We start from the raw sequence: 22,970 nt of genomic DNA on the forward strand, positions 1-22,970 counted from the left end.
ATAACAGTTTCCAATGCTCTCGCACGAGCATTCACACTCGGAAGCACAAACAAGAACCAAAATGTTGCCCTCCAACTTCGCCAGGGTATTCTACAGGCTTTCAGAGAGTGTAAAGACCAACCATGGCCACCAACAGCTGAAGACATGGAGCTCAATCCTGAAGACATCCTACCTCCAGACCTTGTCCGCTTTCTCAGCGTGCTAATGACTGGCAAGGAGGGCATCGAGACAGAAAAGGTGAAGCGTCTGGTCTTCTCCATTGGACAAGATCTGTGCCGTGCAGTGTCAGATGGAAAATGGAAGTTACCAAAGCACATTCTCCTCTGTGTGACTGTAAGGCACCTGTTCCGAAGCAAACAGCTCACCACAATACTACACAGGCTTGGACACTCTGAGAGCTACGATTTCGCCTTGGAGTTGGAAACTGCTCTCGCCAAGGTCCTGGATGAAGTCTCAACTTATCGTACACCACAAATTGTGACAGGAGAGGGCAACCTTGTATTCCACTGTGAGTGGGACAACTTGAATAAAACCACTACCAGTGTGCACGGCAGCAACATTGTAAACAGTGCTGGAGGAATCATGGTGCAGGAGGTCAAGCCCGGGTTCGAGAGCAGCAAGGAACGAATGCTACCTACCATCAATAGGTCACAACAGCGTAGCCTGAAGGTCGACACACCAAAAACTCTCCCACCCTTGCACTTTACTCGCGTTGGCCCGAAGTTCCCTGAAGGCTCATCATTCACACCGCCAGCAGAGAATGACACAGTCTATGCCACTACGATGCAAGAGTACTACATCTGGCTCTTCATCAGATACATCGGAAGCTGTGGCCTGCAGCCTGTGCCTGGGCTAGGGGGTTTCACCTCTGCAACTGGTTCTCCCCCACCCAGCAAATCAACAGTCGACTACTGCACGCCTATCCACCAACCGATCACAGACAACGCAGTTGTTCGTGAGCTACTGAAGCGTTCCGAGGCAGCAACTGCTGAGGTGGGTCAGAGATGGGTCCTGAATACATTTGATCTGGGTGTCTGCATGAAAGCCCTTCCCATCATCTGGCGCTGGCCAAATGAATTTGCTAGTCATGTAGTAACGATTGGACCCTTCCACACATCCATGAACTACATCGGGATGCTCACTGGACACAAGATGCGTGGTTCTGGATATGCAGAGATTCTCTTTGAGGCACAACTAGTAACAAGTGGATCTCTCAAAGGTGTTCTCAGTGGAAAGGCCTACGCAAAGTCCCTCTTTTGCCTCAAAACAGTGTGTGAGGCAATGGAGAGGCTGTTGATGGAGAGATTCACTGAGGAGGAGAACATCATGATCTCTGACCCTGCTGTGCTTCTCAGAATGACCCAGTCTTGCAACCGAGAGCACCTCGATGAAGCCCTCAAAGACCCCTCAACTCTACTCCTCATCAAAAAGTACCATGCCTTTGAGGAAAAGGTGCGCAAGGGCCACCTGGGGAAGACAGCTGCCTTCTGGATGTCGTTCATTACCCACTGCCATCTTGTCTTCATGCTCCTCCACTCTGTGAAGACCAACAACCTCCAGCTGTTTCACAAGTGTAACGGAGAGATGGCAGATATCTTCTTCGCCTTTGACGGACACAACTACTCCAGGTTTGTGTAGCATACATGGTAAAATGTATAACCATCACTGAGTAGATTTTAATTGATACTTGGGTTCATGTATTATGAGAGGAGCTATTCCAATAAATGTCTACAGTATTTCCCTCTCTGTACTTTACAGATATCTGACTTGGCTGGAAGTCCACCTGACAAATCTGGAAAGCACGCACCCAGGGGCCAAGGACCTGCTTACTATGGGTGCAATCGCAGTGGCTCGCTCGATTTCGATGAAAATGATGATGACTGACTCAGTGTAGAATCACTAATGCTAATGATGTTTATCTAAAACAAGCAAGAGAAGAGTGGTCACATTGAGTGCTAGGACTATTTTGACAGTTGTAATATTTAGAAAAATAAAACTTTGTGTTAACGTCTGTGTAGACGGACCTTAATATGAGTCTATTATTTCGTAAAACTGTGATTATTTTGTAAATAAAGCACTAATTAGCATACTAGTATACCATAGACACATGTAATCATGTTATGAATAGTTCTATCATGATCTATGCCCTTCAAAACATGGGTCTAGACACCTTCATTTTTCAATTATCTGCAATATTGGCTGAGATATGTCAAAAATCGTTTTTTTGATAATGGCAGCAGTAATTTGCATAAAAATGGTATGTGGGACATTTTTTCAGCTTGGGGCCATAGCTAGTCATTTTCTACACATTTTTTCCAATCTAGAAACACTGATTAGAAGTATATCTCCGGGGGGTGCAGGGGGACCTAGTCTTCCTACTAGACTAGTACCATTTATCATTATTATTAACATCATGTATCATTATTATTATCATTATCATTATGTACCATTTATCATTACAATTACCATCATGTATCATCATTAATATCATTATCATTATGTACCATTTATCATTATTATTAATATCATGTATCATTATTATTATCATTATCATTATGTACCATTTATCATTATTATTACCATCATGTCTCATTACTATCATTATCATTACTAGGGCATTGCCCGTACTATATCTATATCTAAAATTATATCCCCCCCCTCTATTTACATGAAATGGTTTGGTCCAAAGCGAACGGCTTGCGAGTACGGTGACAATCCCCCCCCTCTATTTACATGCAATGGTTTGGTCCAAAGCGAACGGCTTCCGGAGTTTGGTAAAGAAATCGCCATCGCGTGCACAAACGCGCAGGAAAGCGAATGAATCGCAAATTCGTTTTTATTAGTTGTAAAACATAGTTTAACGCCAACATAGTTTGCAAACGTGAAATAAATGAATACGCTCTCAAATGTGCCATCCGAGGCAGAGTGTGCCCGCCACGTTCAGCACACGCGATAGTTCGCTGCTCTCTGATTGGTTGAATCGTTTTTTGGACATAGCTCGGTAAGTAATTGTCCGATTAATATGAAACCTTGAAAAGGCACATCCTCGGGTCCCCAGCAATATACCTGGCAAGTTAAAAGTATATCGGACCCGTGGTTGTCGAGAAACAGCGGTCACAGACAAACGTACAAACGTACAGACAGAGATTACTGGAATTATAGATAGATGTACCATTTATCATTACAATTACCATCATGTATCATCATTAATATCATTATCATTATGTACCATTTATCATTACAATTGCCATCATGCGTCATTATTAATGTCATTATCATTACTAGGGCGTGCCCGTACTATATATATATCTAAAATTATATCCCCCCCCTCTATTTACATGAAATGGTTTGGTCCATTCGCAAAGCCAAAGCGAACGGCTTGCGAGTACGGTGACAATCCCCCCCCCCCCTCTATTTACATGAAATGGTTTGGTCCAAAGCGAACGGCTTGCGAGTACGGTGACAATCCCCCCCTCTATTTACATGAAATGGTTTGGTCCAAAGCGAACGGCTCGCGAGTACGGTGACAATCCCCCCTCTCTATTTACATGAAATGGTTTGGTCCAAAGCGAACGGCTTGCGGAGTTTGGTAAAGAAATCGCCATAGCGTGCACAAACGCGCAGGAAAGCGAAAGAATCGCAAATTAGTTTTAAAACATAGTTTAACGCCAACATAGCGGCAACATAGTTTGCCAACGTGAAATAAATGAATACGCTCTCAAATGTGCCGTCCGAGGCAGAGTCTGTTCGCCACGTTCGGCACACGTGATAGCTCGCTGCTCTCTGATTGGTTGAATCGTTTTTTGGACATAGCTCGGTAACTACTTCTCCGATTAATATGAAACCTTGAAAAGGCACATCCTCAGGTCCCCAGCAATATACCTGGCAAGTTTAAAGTATATCGGACCCGTGGTTGTCGAGAAACAGCGGTCACAGACACACAGACACACAGACATACACACAGACATACAGAGATTACTGGAATTATAGATAGATGTACCATTTATCATTATTATTACCATCATGTCTCATTACTATCATTATCATTATGTACCATTTATCATTACAATTACCATCATGTATCATCATTAATATCATTTATCATTATGTACCATTTATCATTACTATTACCATCATGTATCATTACTATCATTATCATTATGTACCATTTATCATTATTATTACCATCATGTATCATTACTATCATTATCATTATGTACCATTTATCATTAGAATTGCCATCATGTGTCATTATTAATGTCATTATCATTATGTACCATTTATCATTACAATTGCCATCATGTGTCATTATTAATGTCATTATCATTACTAGGGCATGCCCGTACTATATATATATCTAAAATTATATCCCCCCCCCTCTATTTACATGAAATGGTTTGGTCCAAAGCGAACGGCTTGCGAGTACGGTGACAATCCCCCCCCTCTATTTACATGAAATGGTTTGGTCCAAAGCGAACGGCTTGCGAGTACGGTGACAATCCCCCCCCTCTATTTACATGAAATGGTTTGGTCCAAAGCGAACGGCTTGCGGAGTTTGGTAAAGAAATCGCCATAGCGTGCACAAACGCACAGGAAAGCGAAAGAATCGCAAATTAGTTTTAATTAGTTTTAAAACATAGTTTAACGCCAACATAGTTTGCCAACGTGAAATAAATGAATACGCTCTCAAATGTGCCGTCCGAGGCAGAGTCTGTTCGCCACGTTCGGCACACGTGATAGCTCGCTGCTCTCTGATTGGTTGAATCGTTTTTTGGACATAGCTCGCTAACTACTTGTCCGATTAATATGAAACCTTGAAAAGGCACATCCTCGGGTCCCCAGCAATATACCTGGCAAGTTTCAAGTATATCGGACCCGTGGTTGTCGAGAAACAGCGGTCACAGACAAACAAACATACACACAGAGATTACTGGCATTATAGATAGATGTACCATTTATCATTACTATTACCATCATGTATCATCATTGATATTGTTGCGGTTCTGAGAAAGTGTACATATTTGATTAATAAAGGTTAAAGGTTCTGCCCCCATAGTTAGTCCACATGCAACACGTAGGTCACCTTAGAACGTTAGTTATTTCTTAGTATATGTGAGATAAGGCCATTTCCAATAGTGATACCTGCGTTGTGTAAAATAAATAAATAAGAGTAGGCCCCGTTCATTTTGCAGCCCTCCCTCCAATCGACTCCATTGCGCACCATCCAGTCTGCACCCCATTGCCCCTCGCATTAGGACGCTCAAACCAGCCCAGATGCCATGAGGTAAGGCCTGGAAAAGGGGCGGAGCGTGAGGATGGGGGTGTGGCCACGTCAAGCAGACATCAAGGGCGGAGCCGGTAAGACCCCAACAACCAACCAGGGCTCGAGTGGGCATGGCTAAGGGGTGTGGTGAGTGCGCATCTACCAGATTCGAGACGGTTCGCTAGGCGGCGCTATATAACCGCGAGCGCAAAGCCCTTACAGAGGACTCGCGTGATAAGGACTGATGAAGCGGCACTCATTAAAAAGGACTGAACTCGCTCGCATGAAGGACTGACTGAGAGGACTCGCGTGGTAAGGACTAGCGCTGAAGGACCCGGCTGGAAAAGGACTTACCAAAGGACTCGCAGGTGGAGATCGTTGAACAGGACTGTGCGGAAAGGAGGACTGAAGGAATCGCGCTTGGCTTTGTAAGAGGATATTCGCACATTACCAAGGACTGGAGAGTATAAGCGCTTTGTGAAAGGATTGTCACGTTGGCATTGATTGCAAGAACTTGCTGGGGGTTTGACTTTGGGCTTGCTGAGACCGCCAGTATAACCGCCTAGCCGGTTCGTTTATTACGTACGCGGCCGTGAGCCGTGGAATAACCACCCAGCCTAGCTCACCTTTCCCATATAATTGTCCGATCCATGCCAACGACACGCGGAGAGCTTGCCTGCCGTCTACCATCGCCTTCGTGGTATGAGTCGGGGACCGGAGCGAGCTGTGGACGTGATCCTTTGGACCATCGCCTGACCATCTACAAACCCCGTGTGAGTCTGAGTGTGAACGGGCCCGTGTCCACGGATAAATTAAGACTGTTATAAGGCTGCCCTGTGTATCTTCTTCTTCTTCTTCTTCTCCATTGTACAAAGTGTGTAATAAATTACTTGTTCTTCCTGTTTCCTCTCAATTCGACTGTCTTAGTGATTTCTCCATTGGGTAAACGTGGCACGATTAGGAACCGCTCCAATCGGGTTAGTACCTGTTAACGGCCCGAATCGCGGCTCGCTATCGCTCGGCGTGTCCACTAAAACCGTGGTTCAGGCGGGGTTATTTCCTTGCTTCCTGGGAGGCGCTGGTAATTAGGTAATATGACTAATTCGACCTACCACCCTATTCAGCGCTGACCGGAAGGAACGTGATAGCCCCGGATCGCATCGGCTAGAGAAAAAGACAAGGGGATTAATCCCCCCTTGGTAAGGGGAAGGCCGACGTTGGAGATCTGCAACAATATCATTGTCATTATGTACCATTTGTCATTACTATTACCATCATGTATCATTATTAATATCATTATCATTACTAGGGCATGCCCGTACTATATATATATCTAAAATTATATCCCCCCCCCTCTATTTACATGAAATGGTTTGGTCCAAAGCGAACGGCTTGCGAGTACGGTGACAATCCCCCCCCTCTATTTACATGAAATGGTTTGGTCCAAAGCGAACGGCTTGCGAGTACGGTGACAATCCCCCCCCTCTATTTACATGAAATGGTTTGGTCCAAAGCGAACGGCTTGCGGAGTTTGGTAAAGAAATCGCCATAGCGTGCACAAACGCGCAGGAAAGCGAAAGAATCGCAAATTAGTTTTAATTAGTTTTAAAACATAGTTTAACGCCAACATAGTTTGCCAACGTGAAATAAATGAATACGCTCTCAAATGTGCCGTCCGAGGCAGAGTCTGTTCGCCACGTTCGGCACACGTGATAGCTCGCTGCTCTCTGATTGGTTGAATCGTTTTTTGGACATAGCTCGGTAACTACTTCTCCGATTAATATGAAACCTTGAAAAGGCACATCCTCAGGTCCCCAGCAATATACCTGGCAAGTTTCAAGTATATCGGACCCGTGGTTGTCGAGAAACAGCGGTCACAGACAAACATACACACAGAGATTACTGGAATTATAGATAGATGTACCATTTATCATTATTATTAACATCATGTATCATCATTAATATCATTATCATTATGTACCATTTATCATTACTATTACCATCATGTATCATCATTAATATCATTTTATCATTACCTTCGCAAAAGCGGAAGGTTATGTTTTGATCGCTGTGTATTTATTTGTATGTCTGTGTGTGTGTGTGTATGTTATTCGCATAACTCAAAAAGTATTCAACCGAATTGCATGAAATTTGGTGGGATGATTGGTTATTATACGGGACACATTTGATTAGATTTTGGGAGCAATCGGGTCAAAGGTCAAGGTCAAGGTCACGAAAAGGTCAAAATCGTATTTTTACCAAGTACAGAACAGTAGCTGCGGCGAAGGTATGCGCTCTACCGAGTGCCCGTTCTAGTTATGTACCATTTATCATTACTATTACCATCATGTATCATCATTAATATCATTATCATTATGTTGTAGCGGCTACCGCTGGGTATACACAATCGCCTTGCACCTACCGAGGACGCGGAGCAATCACCATGCCGGGCTCGTCCGGGACGCCCGGGCATGCCCGCTCTCGACTTGCCAGGCCTCGTCCAGGACGCCCGGGCACACCCCCTCCCGCCTTTCCCGGGCAAACGCTCCGGGATAATGTGTATATATATTGCTGCCCGATAAACAGGCTTTTCAGAGTACCCGAGTTGATTTGACACAATAAAGAAACTCGGACGAATTCCAGCTTTTTGTCGCGTCCATTCTTCCGATTTACGTTGGAGCATAGCTCCTACATTGGTGACCCGACATGGACACGGCAGTTACCCTCAAACTGCCTACCTTCTGGGAGGCTCACGCGGCGGTTTGGTTCGCACAGGCGGACTCCCTGTTCACCCTGCGAGGCATCACGGCCGACGACACCCGCTTCCACCATGTGGTAGCAGCGCTCGGCTCCACCACCGTGGCCCGTGCCCTGAGCCTCCTCGAGAGCCTGCCAGCCGTTGACAAATACGACGCGATTAAAAAGCTCCTCCTCGACGCTTTCGCCCTCTCATCGGCGGAACGCGCACAGCGCCTGCTCGACCTGCCCGAGCTCGGCGACACGCGCTCGTCCGAGCGAATGGACTACATGCTTTCGCTGCTCGGCGTGCACTCTCCGGCAATCCTGTTCCGGGAGCTTTTCCTCCGTCAGCTGCCCAGCCAGGTACGCCTCGCCCTGGCAAGCACGATGATCACGGATCCCCGTGCCCTCGCCAGGGAAGCCGACAAGATCTCCGCAGCAGGCCAACGCATTGGAGCAGCGACCTGGAGCCCACCGCCGTCCGAAGCAACGCCCATGGCGCCCGAGCACCCGGCACGGTCGACGACCGAACTGCAGACGCAATTGGCGGCCGCTACGCTACGCCGACCACCTCCAGCACGACGACCGGGGCCTCCACCTGACCAGGCATGGTGTTATTATCATGCCAGGTTCGGACAGAAGGCCTGGACATGCCAACCCCCGTGCACCTTCGGCAAGCCGGGAAACGGCCGGGCCGGCGTTCATTACCAGCCATGAGCGCCGGCCACACGGGCAACTTACTTTTCATCAGGGACAAAACGTCCGGACAGCGCTTCCTGTGTAACACCGGCGCCCAACTGAGCATCATACCCACCTCCGATCAGGACAGGCAGTCCGCGGTTTGCGGCCCCTACTTGGTTGCGGCCAACGGATCGGCCATCCGCACCTTCGGCCCGTGCAACGTCACCCTCTGCTTCGGCGGCCAACGCTTTAATTGGACTTTTGTAACCGCAAGCGTGCCCATGGCTCTGCTAGGCGCCGACTTCCTCTGCGCACACGGACTGCTGGTGGACGTCCAACGGCGTCGCCTCATCAATGCCGAGACCTTCAGCTCCCTGGTATGCACATTGAGCAGCTCCGCTCCGACCGAGCTGGCATGCGCCCTCCCGGCGGCGAGCGAGTTTGCTCGCCTGCTCACGGAGTTCCCGGCCCTCATGCGGCCGACGTTTTCGGCCGTCGCAGTATGACATGGTATCGAGCACCACATACCAACCATGGGCCCGCCGGTCTACGCCAGAGCCTGCCGCCCGACCCAGCCAAGCTCGCCGTGACCAGAGCCGAGTTCGACGCTTTGGAATACCTCGGCATCGTGCGGCGCTCCGATAGCATGTGGCCTTCGCCACTACACATCGCCCCAAAACCAGGGGGCGGCTGGCGTCCATGTGACGACTACCGCCGCCTTAACGACGCTACCACCCCGGACAGGTATCCGATCCCGCACATCCAAGACTTCTCCGCCCGTTTGGCAGGACGGGTCATTTTTTCAAAGATCGATTTAATACGGGGATACCACCAGGTACCTGTCAGCGCGGACGACGTCCCAAAAACGGCCGTCATCACGCCGTTCGGCTTATTCGAATTCCTGCGAATGCCGTTTGGCCTCAAGAACGTGGCTCATGCGTTCCAGCGCTTGATAGACGGCGTGCTGCGCGACCTGCCGTTCCTCTTCGTTTACCTGGACGACATCCTCGTCGCCAGCACGTCCCGGGCCGAGCACCTCCTCCACCTCCGAACACTGTTCGGGCGCCTCAGCGAGCACGGCCTCATCGTCAATCCGGCCAAATGCCACTTCGGCATGACGGCCGTTGATTTTTTGGGCCACCACATCACCAAGAACGGGGCCGTGCCGCTGCCAACCAAGGTCGAGGCAATCACCACGTTTCCGCGTCCCCGCTCCATAAAGGCCCTGCAGGAATTCCTGGGAATGGTGAATTTGTATCACCGCTTCATGCCCCACGCTGCTCAACTCATGCAGCCCCTCTACGAAGCCCTCCGGGGCAAGCCGGCCAAGCACGACGTCGTCTGGTCCACAGCAATGGACGCGGCCTTTAAAAGCTCAAAGCGGGCCCTCGCCGACGCAACACTGCTCGCTCACCCAGTGCTCAACACTCCCATCGCCCTCACCACGGATGCCTCCGACTACGCGGTGGGCGCCATACACGAGCAATGGGTGAACGGGGTTTGGCAGCCACTCGCTTTTTTCAGCCGGCAACTCCGGCCGAACGAGCTAAAATATAGCACGTTTGACCGTGAGCTCCTCGGTCTACACCTGGCCGTTCGCCATTTCCGCCACCTCCTGGAGGGCCGACCCTTCACGGCGTTTGTCGACCACAAGCCGTTGGTTTACGCAATGGCCAAGGTCACGGAGCCGTGGTCGGCCCGCCAACAGCGCCACCTCTCCGCCGTGTCGGAGTTTACCACGGACATCCGGCACGTCGCCGGCAAAGACAACACCGTGGCTGACTGTCTTTCTCGGGCCAGCGCGATCGCGGTCCACCTCGGCGTGGACTTCACGCTTATGGCGGCGGACAAAACCACCGACACCACGGTGCAAGCCCTCCGGGCGGCGGACACGGGCCTCCGCCTGGCCGACATCCCCTTCGCGGACACTGTCCTGCTCTGCGACGTCTCCCAAGGCCAGCCTCGCCCCATCGTGCCCGTTACCTGGCAACGCCGCATCTTCGCCTCCCTCCACGGCCTTTCCCACCCGGGCCGGAAAGCTTCCCAGAAGCTGGTGTCGGCGCGATTCGTCTGGCACGGCCTTCGACGGGATGTCCGCGATTGGAACAGCACCTGCACAGCCTGCCAACAGGCCAAGGTCCACCGACACACCCAGGCTCCGCTGGCACCTTTCACCGTGCCCAAACGACGTTTCGACCACGTCAACGTGGACCTGGTGGGCCCCCTCCCCCCATCACGGGGTTTCACACACCTGCTCACCATGGTGGACGGGACCACCAGGTGGCCGGAGGCCATTCCCCTCGTCTCCACCACCGCCGACGTGGTGCAGGCTTTCATCGCCACCTGGGTTGCCCGCTTCGGCGCACCGGCGGACATCTCGTCGGACCGCGGACCGCAGTTCACCTCCAAGCTGTGGGGCACGGGCGCCCGCAACCTGGGGGTCAAGCTCCACCGTACTACGGCCTACCACCCCCAAGCCAATGGGTTGTGCGAGCGATTCCACCACTCCATGAAGGCCGCGCTCATGGCCGGCCTTCAGCACGGCGGTTGGGCCGACCGGCTGCCGTGGGTCCTTTTGAGCCTCCGCACGGCCTCCAAGGAGGACTTCCGGGCATCCACCGCCGAGCTTGTCTACGGCCAGGCGCTACGCGTCCCGGGCGAATTCGTGCCCAACGCTACCAGTCCCTGGTCCGCAGCTCACCAGCGCTCGGACCTCCAGGAGACCGCCCGACGGTTTGCCCCCGTGCCAACGTCCCACCACGGTGACCCCCAGTCGTACGTCCCTCCAGCGCTTCACACAGCGGAGTACGTTTTTGTGTGTCATGACGCACATCGGGGGCCACTCCGGCCGCCGTACGATGGGCCCTTCCGGGCCCTGCGACGGGACGACAAGTCGTTCGTCATCGACATCGGCGGCAGGTCGGACCGGATTGCAGTGGACCGCCTCAAGCCGGCACACGTGGACATCGACCAACCGCTACGGTTGTCCCTTCCGCCGCGGCGAGGCCGCCCCCCGTCCACGGTGCCCCCCACTCGACCGCCCACCACCACACCGGACCCCCCCCCCCCCACGACCCGCCAGGGGTCGCTTCGGCCGGGTCATCAGGACCCCCCTTAAATTGACCCTGCCGGTGCAAGTCGATTCTGGGGGGACGTGTGTAGCGGCTACCGCTGGGTATACACAATCGCCTTGCACCTACCGAGGACGCGGAGCGATCACCATGCCGGGCTCGTCCGGGACGCCCGGGCATGCCCGCTCTCGACTTGCCAGGCCTCGTCCAGGACGCCCGGGCACGCCCCCTCTCGCCTTTCCCGGGCAAACGCTCCGGGATTATGTGTATATATATTGCTGCCGGATAAACGGGCTTTTCAGAGTACCCGAGTTGATTTGACACAATAAAGAAACTCGGACGAATTCCAGCTTTTTGTCACGTCCATTCTTCCGATTTACGTTGGAGCATAGCTCCTACAATGTACCATTTATCATTACTATTACCATTATGTATCACTAGGGCATGCCCGTACTATATCTATATCTAAAATTATATCCCCCCCCTCTATTTACATGAAATGGTTTGGTCCAAAGCGAACGGCTTGCGAGTACGGTGACAATCCCCCCCCTCTATTTACATGAAATGGTTTGGTCCAAAGCGAACGGCTTCGGAGTTTGGTAAAGAAATCGCCATAGCGTGCCCAAACGCGCAGGAAAGCGAAAGAATCGCAAATTTAAGGAAATGCCCGTACTTCCGTAAGGAAGAGAAAAGAAATGAAAAGGAAAAACATTCCAAACCGCGAGGGAAAACAACACGGCACGTCGACACAACAACGTGTCCTGTGATTGGCCGTACGTCGCTGCCAGTAGCTGCCCCCCAAAAAAAGCTTTCACCGTCCGGCGACTGAATTTAAGGGGAAAAATAAAACGCTCTTCGCTTAAAACAACGCCCTTCGCTCTGACTGAATTGGGACAATGTTTTTATGTTTTTAATTGAATTACTATCCGTAATGGCGCACGCTCTCACGGGAGCTCCGGAAGGTCGTATATCGCAGTTACGATGAATCGCAAATTAGTTTTTATTAGTTTTAAAACATAGTTTAACGCCAACATAGCGCCAACATAGTTTGCAAACGTGAAATAAATGAATACGCTCTCAAATGTGCCGTCCGAGGCAGAGTCTGTTCGCCACGTTCGGCACACGTGATAGCTCGCTGCTCTCTGATTGGTTGAATCGTTTTTTGGACATAGCTCGGTAACTGCTTGTCCGATTAATTTCAAACCTTGAAAAGGCACATCCTCGGGTCCCCAGCAATATACCTGGCAAGTTTCAAGTATATCGGACCGGTAGTTGTCGAGAAACAGCGGTCACAGACAAACATACATACAAACATACAAACATACAAACATACAAACATACAAACATACACACAGAGATTGCTGGAATTATAGATAGATTACTATAATTATCCTTGTCATTATGTATCATTTTCATTGTGCATCATTATCATTATCATTATGTTTCATTATCAATATGTACCATAATCATTACTATCATTATCCTTATCATTATGTATCATTTTCATTGTGCATAATTATCATTATGATCATGTTTAATCATCATTATGTACCATTATCATTACTATAATTATCCTTAACAATATGTATCATTTTCATTGTGCATCATTATCATTATGATTATGTTTCATTATCATTCTGTATCATTACGATTATGTTTCATTATTATTATCATTATGTACCATTATGATTCTTATCATTTTTATCATTATCATTAATACCATTATCATTATTATCGTCATTATCATTATGCACAATTATCATTACTATTATCATTACGTACCATTATCATTATATGTACCATTATAATTGTCATTACGTACCATTCATCAACTATTTTCAGTCAACTGCTGGACGAAGGCCTCAGTATGTTGACGCCGTTTTGATCTGTCTCTTGCTTGTTGTTCCAATTGACTCTTCCCCAATATTTGTCTATTTCATCCCTCCATCTTAGGCATGGCATTCCCCTGTTTCTGTTGCCAGCCATGTTGTTACCATTGTTGTCCACCTGTTATCTGACCTGCTAATGTGTCCTGCCTATTTCCATTTCCTGAGTTTGGATATTTCTTAGAAATCCTGAGTTCTGCTTTGTTCTTTGACCCGTTTACTTGTCTTTCTATCTTCGGGGGTAATACCAAACATATTTCGTTCCATATTGTGTTGTGCTTTGTTGACCTTTTCTCCATTTTTGTTGTTATTGCCCACATTTCTAATCGTCTCTTTGGGCTACTTTTATCGGGCATTAATAATGATAATGGTATATATTGTTATGGGATTGCTGGGTCACGAGGGGCTTCCAAGACCCGATTCCTGACTTTTGACTGTGAAGCCGACGAGCCATAGATAACTCCGTGGCATGATGGGTTACTCGGCAACCATGGACGCCATCTTAGACGATTTATGGAGGAAGGGTCCTTGCATCCAATTCCCACGTTAATGTCCTGATAAATGAATTCCCCCAGATAGGGAACCGTGCTCTCAATGCCCCACTACTGTCATTCAAGAGTGGCCGAGCTATACCCTAAATGGGACGTTGGCTAATGACTAACCATAGTGAAACAGCAGCGCAGAACTCCCATTCACTATTTACACACTATTGCCTTACCAATGAAGAAAAGACAATTAGGCAGTTTGGAAAGTTTATAAAAGCCAAAAGGACACAGGTAGAACAATTCACAATAGAAAATACCTTGCCCCTAAGCACACAAACCCCTTAGTCAGTCACCTTAACACGACTCTGCAGACATAGGCCCCTCAGTCACTCTGGGAAACCAAATAAGGAATAGGGATAGACAGAAAGAGATGAAGAAGGCATGGCTTGTTGGCGATCCCTCGCTCACCGACATAACCCTTTGGGCTTACATTGGTCCCAACGTGGAAGAGGGGAGGAGGAATGATGTGGTGCACCATGTGGGGAGAAGTGCTTGTGAATGTTTGTGGAGCGACACAAGAAATAGTGAATGCAAGTCAATAACCCAGCCTTGAATGGGTCAAGGGTGCAATTGTTGAATGCTCTCGTGCATTCCAGGTGAACAAATTAGAAACAAGTACACATACATTCAAAGTACACTGCCCCCATGCCAAATAATTAAATATCCTACAGCGCGGCATTGCCGGGGCCCCTCAGGCGCCCGACAATACCGCAGTGCAGCTCATAGAGAGGTGTACGCTAATTGATTGATTAATTGTATAATTTAAATCAATAAAAGATTATCACAAAATATTTTCTTAATCAATTGGCTAATAGCATAACTAAACCACTAGTGCTTCATCCGAAGATGTATCTTTTAGAAATTTAATTAAATAAGTCATTAATAAAAAATTAAATAATTAATTGATTAATCAATAAATAATTAATCAATTAATCAATAAATAATTAATCGATTAAATGATTAATCAATAAATCAAAAATATCCTTGATAGCCACATCACTTGGTCACTGTCATGTCCAAATATTAGCTTCCCAGCTCAAAAGGTGCCTGAGATATTGGCCAAATGAGAAAGAAAATAAATAAATGATTAATAATGAAAATAAATAAATAATAATCATTAAAAAATTAAATTATTAATCAATTCGGTCAGAGAACACATAAACCACCACCATTTCATCAGAATCTGTAACTTTAAAAAAAACAATTTTTTGGTCATTAATCGAACATTTAAATAATTAATCGATTAATTGATTAATTGATTAATTAATAAATCAAAAATAGCCTTTGCAGCCAAATCACCTGGTCATTGGCATGTCCAAATATCAGCTTCCTAACTCAAAAGGTGCCTGAGGTAATGGTCAGAAGAGAAAGGAAATTTGATTAATTAAATAAGTACTTAATTAATCGCTAATAATTAAATAACTCAATTAATTGATTATTCAAAAAACAAAAAATACTGTTTTTGAGAAAGGACTTGCTCACTACTGTGCCGAAATTTCACCTTCCAAGCTCAAAGGATGGCTGAGATATCGTCCGGACAAACAAACAAGAAAACAAGAAAACAAACAAGTACACATACAATCAAAGTCCACCGCCCCATGCCAAATAATTAAATATGCTGCAGCGCGGCATTGCCGGCGCGCCTCTGGCGCCCGGCAATACCGCAGTGCAGCTCATTGAGGCTGCATTGGGAGGGAGAGGTGTACACTAATTGATTGATGAATTGTATAATTAAAATCAATAAAAGATTATCACAAAATATTTTCATAATCAATTGGCTAATCGCATAACTAAACCACTAGTGCTTCATCCGAAGATGTATCTTTTAGAAATTTAATTAAATCAGTCATTTATAAAAAATTAAATAATTAATTGATTACTCAATAAATAATTAATCGATTAATCAATAAATAATTAATAGATGAAATGATTAATCAATAAATCAAAAATATCCTTGATAGCCACATCACTTGGTCACTCATGTCCAAATATTAGCTTCCCAGCTCAAAAGGTGCCTGAGATATTGGCCAAATGAGAAAGAAAATAAATAAATGATTAATAATGAAAATAAATAAATAATAATCATAAAAAAATTAAATTATTAATCAATTTGGTCAGAGAACACGTAAACTAACTCGCGAGATCTCGGAGACGGTGGGAGGGATTTTCGAAGCTCCACACGGTCTCCACGTTTTTCGAAGTTAAGTCTGTTCACAATTGTATTTTGTCGAAACTGTATTTATCTTTCGGTGTGTGAAGTTATTGTGTGCAACTTTGGTTGTTTCTCGGTGTTTATCTTTCATAAATTGATCGTCTGTTTGCCGTGTCGCGAGCAAGGCCTTTGCCGCGTCGCGAACGATTTGAAATCGAAGTTAAGTGATTGTTCCCATTTGTATTTTCGTTAAAACTGTATTTATTTATGGTGTTGTACGTATATTGTGTCCCGACGAAGATTTTTCGGTGCAAATCTTTCATACCTGCAATGAAAATCGTGTTAATTCGTGTCGTGTCTTGAGGCCTTGTACAGTGTGCACTGTACAACCTTGAGGCTTTGTTTTTCTCTCAGCGGTCCGTCGTTTGTGATCCAATAACTTTCGTTCTCTGTATTCCCAGTCTTTTCACCCATAGCCTACTTCCTTGTGTAAATGTCAACTCAAAAAAAAAAAAAAAAAAAAAAAAAAAAATTCCTTCTCTGTTCTCATTCGTTTATTCATTCTTATTCGTTCGTTCGTTCTTCGACCACGTGTTTCTCCCCCATTTCCCCAGATAGTTTTCACTCATTAACCTTCAATGTTTACACTTTCCCCTCAAGTTATGTATTCCGTCATATTTTATAACACATTTTTCTTCTTCTTCTTTAAAAGGCTGCTTTCGACTTGCTCACCAAATCAATTCATCCCAAAAAAAATATCCATCTCCTATAGTGCCTTTTTTCTACATTCCCTAAACTCTCCTGCACTCCATCCTCCATCCAGCGTCCTTAAACGTATTTTTAACTCGAAGGTCACAAGAAACTCATTTTGCAATAAATGTTCGTTTCCCATAAATCGTACACTTTCAAAAATCCAATCTCACCCCTCCCCACCAAGACGCCCCCTCGCCCCTCCCCTCCTAGACTCCTGCCTCACCCCTCCCCTCCAAATCTCCCCCATATCCCATCCCTTTCAAATCCCTCCCCTTGTCCCTTCCCTCCCAAACTCCCCCCTCACCCCTCCCCTTCAAATCTCCCCACCCTCATTGCTTCTCAATTTCCCCCCTCTCACTCCCCCTCCTCAAAGCGTCCTCCCCGCTTCTTCCCCCTTCAAACTCTCACCTCCATCTCCCCCAACCTTCTGCCTCGCTCTTCCCCCTCCTCAAATAACACCTCATTGTGGCTCACCCAATCACCATCAAACCTTTTGTCCGCCCCATCCTTCCCTTTCTCCGAGCTATTCTGAAATCTCTGACACACCTTCAACAGCTCTCCCTACCTCTTCCACCTCTTCCACATCTTACCCTACCCCTCCTCCCCCCTGTTCTGTATCTGATGCTCCCCCTTCCTCTTCATTAACGGTATGGACCTCAAACATCCGGGGCCTTCGTTCAAACTTAACTGATCTCTCCATACAGGTTGCTTCTGTCAAACCAGACGTGATCTGCTTAACAGAAACTTTCCTCCTTCATGATGTCTCTGATTCCATAGTATCTCTCCCGGGCTACTCCCTCCTCCGGTATGATAGCCCTGAGCCTCGGCCTGGAGGCGGGGTTGCTATCTTTATCAAAAACTCTCTTCCTCACTCGCCCTGCACTGCACTCTCTCCACCTCACCCCCAGGAATACCTCTGGCTCCGGCTTCCCCTTCGCTCCCACCTCTTGTTCATATGTGTGTTGTACCGTCCACCAAACAGTGACGACTCCATCTACATCTCGCTGTCTGATGATATGGACCAACTTCTATCTACTCATCCCAACTCTCTCTTCCTCATATGTGGTGATTTCAACTGTCATCATGCCAGTTGGCTGGGTGTGGGTACCTCTCTCACCAGCCATGGCTCCTCAGCAAAGGACTTCTGCGACTCACTGGGACTGACACAATCTGTCAATTTCCCGACCCGGATCTCAGTCAACGGAACATCTTCTCTTCTGGACTTGGTTATGACTAACTTCCCTGAAAATGTCTGCTGCTCTTCTTCTGCTCCGATCGGATCATCTGATCATGTCCTTGTTAAAGTGGACATCTCTCTGACCATCCTCAGGGAGCCTGCTCAGCGTCGACGAGTCTGGCATTTCACTCAGGCCAACTGGCACGGTCTTCAAGCAGCAATCAATCATCTGGACTGGTCTCCCATCTCTACCACCTCTGACATCAACTCATCCTGGGAATTCTTCCAAAGTAAATTGCTCTCTCTCATGCACAGATTTTTCCCATCTCGTCTTCAGTTGTCATACCCTTCCTCCCGTCCATGGTACACGGAATCTTGTGGTGAGGCTGTTGCCCAGAAACAACTTGCCTTCGTCTCCTGGAAAGCAAATCCAACGGAAGGAAATCTCATTTCCTTTCACAAAGCCCGAAACAAGTGTGTGTCCACCCTCAGGAGAGCCAGGAAACAATATCTCTCCGTTCTCAAGACCGAACTCTCTTATCTGTCTCCCTCTTCCAAATCCTGGTGGCGTCTGGTCAAATCCGTTTCTGGTGTTTGTTCCCCCTCCATCCCCTCCCTTACCTCAAACGGCTACACAGCTGACTCCGCACGTGAAAAAGCTGAATGCCTCAACTCTGTGTTTGCCTCTAAATCTTGTGGCCCAAACCCATCCCTCTCTGTACCCACGATACCCAGTCGTACCCTGCTGCTCCTGGACTCCGTGTCCTTTCCTCCTGACAAGGTGGAAAAGTTTCTGTCAACCCTCGACTCTGATTCTGCAACTGGACCCGACGGCATCAGCCCACGGGTCCTAAAATCCTGCTCTGCTGCTCTATCTCACCCTCTCTCTGTTCTCTTCACCCTCTCATTTGCTCAAGGTCAACTGCCATCTGCTTGGAAATCAGCCAACATCACCGCTTTGCACAAAAAAGGTGCAAAAACAGATCCTAGCAACTACAGACCAATCAGCCTTCTCCCAATTATCAGCAAAGTCATGGAATCCATCATTGCTTCGGATATGAAATCTTTCCTCTTCTCCAATGGCTTGATCTCTGATCATCAATTTGGTTTCAGACCAGGTCACTCTACTCTGGACATGCTGCTTCTGCTGTCTCAACAATGGATGGAGGTCCTCAATGCCAAACAGGAAATTAGAGCTGTCTCCCTCGACATATCACGTGCCTTCGACATGGTCTGGCACCCCGCCCTGCTCACCAAACTCTCCTCCTTTGGTATCCATGGAAATCTCCACGCATGGCTGGCGGACTTCCTCTCTAGTCGTCGTCAACGTGTGGCCCTGAATGGGTTTCTCTCATCTCCTCTTCCTGTTCAGGCTGGAGTTCCCCAAGGCAGTGTTCTGGGCCCCGTGCTTTTTCTGGTCTTCATCAATGATCTCTCTGACTCTCGAAAATCCTCTCTATCTCTTTGCTGATGACTCCACTCTCTGCCGCTCCATTCCTCTTCCCTCAGATCGGCAGTCTGCTGCCTCCTCACTCTCTGAAGACCTGGACAAAATCACAGACTGGTCAAACAAGTGGAACATGTCTTTCAATCCTGACAAATCTCACAATCTTACTATGTCTCTCCGAAAAGATCGACTGGACAACCCTCCCATCTACTTTCTCAACAATCCTCTCCAAGAAGTTCTGTCGCTCAAGATTTTGGGTCTCACTATCTGCCATGATCTTTCTTGGGAAAACCACATTTCCAAGCTGGCCTCCAAAGCCAGTCGCCGACTGGGCATCCTCCGTCGTGCGAAGTCCTTCCTCGGCACACCTGAGCTCCTCACCACATACAAGGCTTTCATCAGCAGCTCAATGGAATACTGTTCTCCCCTATGGGCCGGTGCTCCTGCCTCACACCTAGCTCGGCTTCACGCTGTTGAAACCAAAGCTTTCAGAATTATTGGAATCTCCCGCGATGAAGCTATCTCTGAGGGCCTTTCACTCACTCACCGCAGGCAGGTAGGTGGTCTTTCTGTCTTCTACCGACTCCTCTCCGGCCTTGCACCCCCAGCTCTCTCTGTGCTCTGTCCCCCAAATATTCCTACAGGTCGCACAAGATCTGCCAGCAACCCTCTGATGGTTAAACTGCCGAAATCTCGGCTCTCTGCTCACCTTCACTCTTTCATTCCTCTTTTCTCCCGCCTCTGGAACAAACTCCCTCACTCCCTTCAATCCCACTCCTCCCTCCAGGTCTTTAAAACAGCTGTTCACCACCATCTCTTATCTTCCCCCATCCAAAACCTTGATCTTTTCTACCCCCGCTAATTCACCCCAGATCCACCTTGTTTGAAATTCCAACTTCTTTCCTGGAAGTCCTGGCAGTGTCCATATGTTTTATACCTCTCCCACCGCCCCCTTCCCATGCCCCCCCCCCCCCAAAGCCCTCGCCCTCTCTCAGATCTCTCGATGTCTCCATGTCTCTCGGTCCCTGCTCTCAAATGTTGTGTTTGTGTCCTTCCCCCTCTCTCCCCATCTTGTCTACCGCTCCCGATGTTATATGTTTTATGTGTCGGTTTGTCTTTCTGTGTGATTAATGTTCGCTCTTTCACGAGCCTCGATCTTGTATACAAAAAACAAACAAAAAAAAAACAAAAAAAAAACTACCACTATTTCATCAGAATCTGTAACTTTAAAAAAAACAATTTTTTGGTCATTAATCGAATAATTAAATAATTAATCGATTAATTGATTAATTAATAAATCAAAAATATCCTTTGCAGCCAAATCACCTGGTCATTGGCATGTCCAAATATCAGCTTCCTAACCCAAAAGGTGCCTGAGTTAATGGTCAGAAGAGAAAGGAAATTTGATTAATTAAATAAGTACTTAATTAATCGCTAATAATTAAATATTACTCCTCAATTTATTGATTAATCAAAAAACAAAAAATAACATTTTTGACAAAGCACTTTCTCACTATTGTGCCCAAATTTCAGCTTCCTAGCTCAAAGGATGGCTGAGATATCGCCCGGACAAACAAACAAGAAAACAAGAAAACAAGGAAACAAGAAAACAAGAAAACAAGGAAACAACCAGAGTGAAAACTGAGTACTCTCTTTCAGCGTGCATCACTGCCGAGCCCCCTTCGGTGCCCAGCAATGACGATTTGCAATGCCTGGAGATGGCATAGGAAAGGAGCGGTGTACAACAACCAGAGTGAAAACTGAGTACTCTCTTTCAGCGTGCGTCACTGCCAAGCCCCCTTCGGTGCCCAGCAATGACGATTTGCAATGCCTGGAGATGGCATAGGAAAGGTGCGCTGTACAATATGGATAGAAAGAGAAAGAGGGTGTAAGTCAGAGTGTGTCAGCCGGCGCGTCCATTGAAAAACTCCACGATTTGTCAGCTCTTGCTCCGTGGTACCAGCCCATTCGTTTCCAGAGCGGCTTCCTCTCGCAATAGTTTGCTCTCATAAAAGCTTGCTCTCAAGGGCTTGTCTCTCGGATGTTCTCATACCAGCCCCGGTCATGGGATTCTCCAGCCTTATAAAGCCCCTGATGGAGGCATGGTCTGGGAAATGGCAGCTCTTCATGCAACTTCCTGATTGGTGCGCTATCGTTGACATGCGGTGCTCATGATCCTGTACTGGGGTTGATGGGCAACCCCACCCATGTGTAGAACTTTATTCAGAAGATTCAGCTTTGCCATGTTGTTGAAAAGGTTCACCTCCCTGATCTGTTGGATTTGTAATGAATTGAAATGTGGGTTTTGTAAAGTGTAATGTTGTGTGTTGCAAAGTGTGTATGGATGTGCTAAAAAGAGGTGCAGAGAGAGGGAGGGATAGAGAGATAGATTGAGAGACATGGGGAGAGAGATAAAAATGGAGAGAGAACGTAATTCCCCGAGGTCTTCCAAAACCGCAACAATATAATGATATAGGTACCATTATCATTATCATTATGTATAATTATTATTATCATTATAATTATGTATAATTATCATTCTGTTCCATTATAATTGTCAATGTCATTATGTATTGTCGTGTCACCCAGCGATTAAGACCACTGTGTGACGAATGACTGATCGTTTTTACTCCCGAGGCACACTCCGAATTCTTGTCGGTTATTTTTATGGCGCGTGGGACTAAAGGCAATGAGACGTTTATCTACACGAAACACACGGGTTTATTCTCAAACCCACAACGAATAAATGAACACAAGGAAATTCAACAACAATGGTTTAATGAAAATAAATGCAAGGCGAAATAAAGGTTGAAGTAAAATAATTGAAATTCCTACTTTGAGGATCCTCCATCAAACACGGAAATGCACACAGGGGAAAGATAACATGAAAATAAAATGTTTCTTTGAGTCTGCCGGTACTCAGCTCTGGTCTCAACGAGGATCTTTATAAAGGTGACGGCGATGGTCCGGTCCAATGCCTCCAGCACTGGAGCGCCCAAAATGGCGCCAGCACCGCACGTCAAAAATGCCCAGGCGTGGAGCAAGCAGTCAAAGCGGCCCTTCCTTGCTTCCACCACCAAGCGCAACGTGCACCCCAGCTCCCTGGTGAGACCAGATGTTGCCCACCTATGTCAAGATGCAGCAAAAGCTCCACGCTCCTTCAAAAGTGCACACAAATCCCAGCACACCAAACGCACCAACAATGGTGAGCTTCTTGTTCGTACCCAGAGACAAAGTGACCGCCCCGAGCGACTCC

At 47.2% G+C, this 22,970-nt stretch overlaps 1 protein-coding gene across 11 annotated transcripts in view; it reads right to left on the reverse strand.

Moving 5' to 3' along the window:
- SVOPL (SVOP like) overlaps positions 1-22,970 on the reverse strand; it is a 306,199-nt gene that overhangs the window by 104,943 nt on the left and 178,286 nt on the right. Inside the window, exon 14 of one of the 11 annotated variants that reach the window (XM_068111894.2) lies at positions 22,841-22,970. This exon is cut by the window's right edge and continues 26 nt beyond it. The exons of the other annotated variants lie outside the window; for them this stretch is intronic. Coding sequence (XP_067967995.2) covers positions 22,841-22,970 — 130 coding nt within the window. The remainder of the gene's footprint in view (positions 1-22,840) is intronic. 11 annotated transcript variants of the gene reach the window in all.

Source organism: Myxine glutinosa, chromosome 1 (assembly GCF_964187855.1).
Source record: "Myxine glutinosa chromosome 1, kmMyxGlut1.1, whole genome shotgun sequence".
NCBI classification, from domain to species: Eukaryota; Metazoa; Chordata; class Myxini; order Myxiniformes; family Myxinidae; genus Myxine; species Myxine glutinosa.